This window comes from Triticum aestivum, chromosome 1A (assembly GCF_018294505.1).
Source record: "Triticum aestivum cultivar Chinese Spring chromosome 1A, IWGSC CS RefSeq v2.1, whole genome shotgun sequence".
Taxonomy (NCBI): domain Eukaryota; kingdom Viridiplantae; phylum Streptophyta; class Magnoliopsida; order Poales; family Poaceae; genus Triticum; species Triticum aestivum.
This window is the reverse complement of record NC_057794.1, coordinates 396,149,425-396,155,741: the sequence shown is the minus strand read 5'-3', so window position 1 is coordinate 396,155,741 and position 6,317 is coordinate 396,149,425. Positions and strand designations below refer to the sequence as shown.

At 49.5% G+C, this 6,317-nt stretch overlaps 1 protein-coding gene and 1 pseudogene across 2 annotated transcripts in view; one reads left to right on the top strand and one right to left on the bottom strand.

Moving 5' to 3' along the window:
- Positions 1-1,884, bottom strand: part of LOC123052716 (late embryogenesis abundant protein B19.3) — an 86,557-nt gene extending 84,673 nt beyond the window's left edge. Inside the window, exons 1-2 of one of the 2 annotated variants that reach the window (XM_044476037.1) lie at positions 1,661-1,884; positions 1,457-1,574 (exon numbers count right to left, since the gene is read on the bottom strand). In XM_044476037.1, coding sequence (XP_044331972.1) covers positions 1,457-1,574; positions 1,661-1,778 — 236 coding nt within the window. In that variant the 5' untranslated portion in view covers positions 1,779-1,884. Of the gene's footprint in view, positions 1-1,055; positions 1,575-1,660 lie in introns of those variants that run through there. The other variant, NM_001428523.1, reaches the window with a different exon arrangement.
- Positions 1,885-5,795: 3,911 nt separating this feature from the next.
- Positions 5,796-6,317, top strand: part of LOC123186593 (uncharacterized) — an 11,735-nt pseudogene continuing 11,213 nt past the window's right edge.

The following is a 6,317-nucleotide window of genomic DNA, read 5'->3' as shown; positions in this document are numbered from 1 at the left end:
TTCGGAAGTTCCCACAATGTAGGGGAATAAATAGGAAAAAAAATAGAAACAATCAAATGAGTTGCCATGGTCACATGGAAATTGAGATATTTTCGACTACTAAACCATGGTAAGATTTACAAATTTTGTTGAAAAGATTAGTCAGACGTGAAATTTAAGAAATTTTGTTTTCTAAAAAATGGTAAACTTGGAAAGGTTTGCAGTGTTAGCTTAAAAATTGAGATAATTTTAATTCCTAAATCATAGCAAGATTTAGGAAAAAATGTAAGATATTCACATGGCAAAATTTAAGAAAATTTGTTCTCTAGAACATGGTAAAGTTTGAAATGTTTATACTGATCACATGGCACAAATTGTGTTTCCTAAAATCATGGCAACGATTTAGGTTTTTTTAATAGTCACATGGCAAATTAAGGGGGGAAATGTTTCTCTAGAGCATGGCAAATTTTGAAAATGTTGCAGTCATCACATGGCAAATTTACAAAAGGGAAAAAAATCCTGAGATAATGGATATCATTATACTTAGAAAATTTGTAAATAGTCACATGGCCGTGCTATATTTTCTTGCAATGCTTAAGCAGATGGCATTGGCCGTGCTATATTTTCTTGCAATGCTTAACTAGATGTCATTCATGGCCGTAAACCCTAACGGCCTGACCCACACCAACATCAACTAGTCATGCACCGTCCAATGTGGCACATGCTCTTCTGCTTGCCCAGATGTCATTCATGGCCCTAAACCCTAATCCACAACAACATCGACTATGCACCGACCAATGTGGCACATGCTCTTCTGCTTGCCAAGATGTCATTCATGGCCCTAAACCTAACCCACACCAACATAGACTATGCACCGACCAATGTGGCACATGCTCTTTCTGCTTCCCCACACCCGAGGCCCTCATCCTCGGCCGTGCATCCCTCCTCCCATGTCGTTCCTCGGAAATACCTTGCCATCGATGATGCCAACCAGCAACCATTTGTTCATGTACCAGTACGGCCGGGAGTTGTTTCTCTCTACCCAGTTCAAGAAAACAATTTAAGAGCCCACGTTCTGATTCAACATCGACCTGATTTAACAACGACTCACATACATTAGCAAGCTGACTCACGGGCCACAACGACACCTACTACAAGCTAGGACACCTGAAGAACACATGGTCACTACTACAAGCTAAGACACCTAACGCACACATGATAACAGTACATGCGATCGCCTACATGCGTGCTCTCGTCATGCCAAGACCTGACCTTGACCTACATTATTCATTACTACAAACATGAGCAGACAGCTTGCTCACTACTAGCTAGCTACTCAGCTAGACACTGGGACATCTTGACCTACATTACTTAGGACTTGGTCTTGAACTTGGACTCATCGATCTCGATGCCCTCCCTGGCGGCGCGCTCGCCACCAGACTCCTCCATGGTGCTCAGCCCGCCCTTGCGCCCCATCTCGCGGTACCCCTCCTCCCCGAGCTGCTCCTTGCGAGTCTCCCCGCCCTTGTGCCCCATCTCGCGGTACCCCTCCTCCCCGAGCTGCTCCTTCCGAGTCTCCCCGCCGCGGCTGCGCCCTGCACAAATGCGTACACAACAACGCCAGTAATGAGTACCAGAAGTCACAGGTCGCTCAGGCGAAACGCAAGTAGAGGAAGCATACCGTCGGCGAGGTGCTCCTGCGCCTCGAGGCTCTTCCCACCGGTGCCGCCGGGGACGACGGTCTCCCCCTCGCGGGCCATGCGGTCCAGCTCCGACCTCTCCTGCTGACCGGAAGCCATTGCTCGCTGCCTGGGAGCTAGCTAAACGGAAACCGTAAGCGGACGTAGGTTTTGGTATGCGATTGCTCGTGGTGCTCTGTGATTGCCTGATGCTGATGGCGGAGGAGCCATCGGCGTCGCCTTTATATAGCCGGCGAGGAGGTGCGTCGGGTGGCCGGGAGCCGGCGCGTGTACCTCTCCTCGTTCCTGCTCTGTCGACGCGCGTCGTGCATGCAAGCCTCTGGAGGGACGACACGTGGTAGCTCGCATGGGCACCGCATGTGTGTGCACGGGTTGTCCGAGGAAGTGGGGATGAGCTGCTAATGCTGGCGACTCGTGCGTTGTCCCGCGCTGTCGGCCGGTTGGCACGTAGCTAGGATCATGGTTCTAGCACTCGCCATGCTCGGGTGTTCGGCGGCCGGTCGGAGACTGCGCGTCGTGGACTCGCCATGCTGTACCGCGGCGTGCCTCATGCAAGGCTCTGGGCTACGGAGGGACGTACGACATGTGCGAGCATGCGTGGCCATGGGCATATATGTGCGCACGGCCGTAGGCAAAATTTTGTGTTTTGACTCTTTTGACGAACAATTTTAAGATCTAACCCTGATTTAAATTTTTTTCAGGATTTGACCATTTTTCTTACTGTCAGAGGCAGACAGCCTACCGATAGGGCCCCTGACGGTAGGGTACTTATTCACGTCAGCACGCGGAAACGGCCGCCGTCCCTCTCCGTCGCACCCTGCCGCCAGGGCACCTGGCGGTAGCCTGTCTAACCCTACCGCCAGGGGCCCTGGCGGTAGGGTCCGGGCAGTTATTTCCGCTGAAATCCCCGCGCCCCTGCCCATCTCCCCACCCCTCCCCCTCCCCCCGTCGGCATTTCTTCTTTTTCTCCCCCAAGTCGCCCCTCTCTTCCTCTCTCATCTTCTCCACTCCCTTTCTCGGATCTTCATCGTTTGTTGATCGTTTTTGCGGATCGAGATGGCCCCGAAGAGAGAAACGTAAGCTCCTCCAATCCCTCCAATTAGTTTTTGCAAATTTGCTTCCGATTCGACACATTATTTGCTTGAAATCCCTCATATTTTTTAACTTAGATTGGATTTTTTTCACCTAAGATTGATTGTAGTTGTAGTTCTTAGTTCTTCAGTAACTAGTGGTATTGGATATGAACTCTAATCAATAGTTCATATGTTAGTGTGAAGATGAACCCTAGTTTATAATTTTCTTTTGTTAAAAAAATTATGATGTAATGTTGATATGAGGATGAACCCTAGTTTGATGATGCATGTTGATATGATGATATGATCTAGTGTGAAGATGACCCCTAGTTTGATGATGCATGTTGATATGATGATATGAAGATGTTGTTTGGAAAAATTTATTTAAAAATATGATGATATGATGTATGTTGGAGGATATTTTTTGATATGATGCATGTTGATATGATTTGATCCATCATGTGTAGTAGTTGTTGTTGGAGGAATATGCTTAAAATTTTATTTTGATATGATGCATGTGTTGAAAATATGCCCTAGAGGCAATAATAAATTAGTTATTATTATATTTCCTTGTTCATGATAATCGTTTATTATCCATGCTAGAATTGTATTGATAGGAAACTCAGATACATGTGTGGATACATAGACAACACCATGTCCCTAGTAAGCCTCTAGTTGACTAGCTCGTTAATCAATAGATGGTTACGGTTTCCTGACCATGGACATTGGATGTCGTTGATAACGGGATCACATCATTAGGAGAATGATGTGATGGACAAGACCCAATCCTAAGCCTAGCACAAGGATCGTGTAGTTCGTTCGCTAAAGCTTTTCTAATGTCAAGTATCATTTCCTTAGACCATGAGATTGTGCAATTCCCGGATACCGTAGGAATACTTTGGGTGTGCCAAACGTCACAACGTAACTGGGTGGCTATAAAGGAACACTACAGGTATCTCCGAAAGTGTCTGTTGGGTTGGCACGAATCGAGACTGGGATTTATCACTCCGTGTAAACGGAGAGGTATCTCTGGGCCCACTCGGTAGGACATCATCATAATGTGCACAATGTGATCAAGGAGTTGATCACGGGATGATATGTTACGAAACGAGTAAAGAGACTTGCCGGTAACGAGATTGAACAAGGTATCGGGATACCGACGATCGAATCTCGGGGAAGTAACATACCGATAGACAAAGGGAATTGTATGCGGGATTGATTAAGTCCTTGACATCGTGGTTCATATGATGAGATCATCGTGGAACATGTGGGAGCCAACATGGGTATCTAGATCTCGTTGTTGGTTATTGACCGGAGAGTCATCTCGGTCATGTCTGCATGGTTCCCGAACCCGTAGGATCTACACACTTAAGGTTCAGTGACGCTAGGGTTATAGAGATATTAGTATCCGGTAACCCGAAAGTTGTTCGGAGTCCCGGATGAGATCCCGGACGTCATGAGGAGTTTCGGAATGGTTCAGAGGTAAAGAATTATATATAGGAAGTGCTATTTCGGTCATCGGGACAAGTTTCGGGGTCATCGGTATTGTACCGGGACCACCGGAAGGGTCCCGGGGGTCCACCGGGTGGGGCCACCTGCCCCGGGGGGCCACATGGGCTGTAGGGGGTGCGCCTTGGCCTATATGGGCCAAGGGCACCAGCCCCAAGAGGCCCATGCGCCAAAGGGACAAGAGGAGGGGAGAGTCCTAAAGGGGGAAGGCACCTCCGAGGTGCCTTGGGGAGGATGGACTCCTCCCCCCCTTGGCCGCACCCTTCCTTGGAGGAAGGGGCAAGGCTGCGCCCTCCCCCTCTCCCTTGGCCCTATATATAGTGGGGGGAAGGGAGGGAAACCATACCCAAGCCCTGGCGCCTCCCTCTCCCTCCCATGACACATCTCCCTCCTCCCGCAGCGCTTGGCGAAGCCCTGTTGGAATCCCGCTACTTCCACCACGCCGCCGTGTTGCTGGATCTCCATCAACATCTCCTCCCCCCTTGCTGGATCAAGAAGGAGGAGACGTCGCTGCTCCGTACGTGTGTTGAACGCGGAGGTGCCGTCCGTTCGGCGCTACGATCATCGGTGATTTGGATCACGACGAGTACGACTCCATCAACCCCGTTCTCTTGAACGCTTCCGCGCGCGATCTACAAGGGTATGTAGATCCACTCCTTCCTCGTTGCTAGATGACTCCATACATAGATCTTGGTGACACGTAGGAAAATTTTGAATTTATGCTACGTTCCCCAACAGTGGCATCATGAGCTAGGTCTATGCGTAGTTACTATGCACGAGTAGAACACAAAGAAGTTGTGGGCTTTGATTTTGTTCAATATGCTTGCCGTTACTAGTCTTATCTTGATTCGACGGTATTGTGGGATGAAGCGGCCCGGACCAACCTTACACGTATGCTTACGTGAGACCGGTTCCACCTCATCGGCGACTGCCCCGCTGTCAAGGGTAACTGTACATCCGGTGTGCCACTGACCTGGCTCTCGGAGCACCGGCAGAAATGCCCCAAAGGCGACGACGAGACGACCATGGAGTGGTATGCGAGGGCCTACCTGTGGTATCTTCTCATGGAGGTCGTGTTTCCAGACAGCTCTGGGAACTCTGCCAACTGGTCGTATCTCTTCTTCCTAGCGGACTGGGAGGCAGGGTACAGTTGGGGGACCGCATCTCTCGCCTACCTATACCGTTCGGTAAGAGAGGATCTAATTGCCTACCTACCTACGAAAGTGTGTCCATGACATTTTCTTATATTTGATCCTCATTTGATGTTTTGCAGCTTGACGACGCAACGCAGAGGACGGGAGACAAGTCCAATATGGGTGGCTTTGTCTGGGCCTTCTCCATTTGGATGTAGGAGCGGCTGCCGGTGGGGCGTCCGAAGAAGTTGCCAAGACGCCCGTGGGGTGCCTATAGCGAAGACGGCGACGAGACTCGACACCCCACCGTAGCTTACGAGTGGGACGTTGTCAAACTCTACACGGGCCTAAACAAGACTTCGTACAAGACCTACACCAACGAGTTGGACGCTTTGACGCATATGCAGGTATATGAACTCGCTCAACACCTTTCTCTTTGATTCCACTTTTGATCGAGAGTGGGAACTTACCAATGTATATGTAACAGGTAAACTGGTGGCCATATCATGACTGACAGTGGGGCTTTGATCTGAACGTGATGTGCGATGCGGACTGTGGTCTCTGGCGGTGCATCGTGCCCATGATATGTGTGTACGCCGTCGAGTGGCACTTGCCACACCGCGTGGCCACACAATTTGGGATTTATCAGCATACCCCACCAGGCCAGCCCATCGATACCGGCGGCCACGCGCTCCACCTGTGAGCGCTTTGTTCTCCGTGCCCATGATTTCATTACGCTTATCACGTTTCTTGTTGCTTATGATGATCTCATTGTGCTTATGATGATTCTTGTTGCTTATGCCTTGCAGGATGAGCCGGCAGAAGAATCGGTCGATCACAGACTGGGGAGAGAAGCATAAAACTCATGCGACGGAGTGGAACCGACGGAGGTTCTGTAAAGACGTGGAGAGGAAAGTTACTGA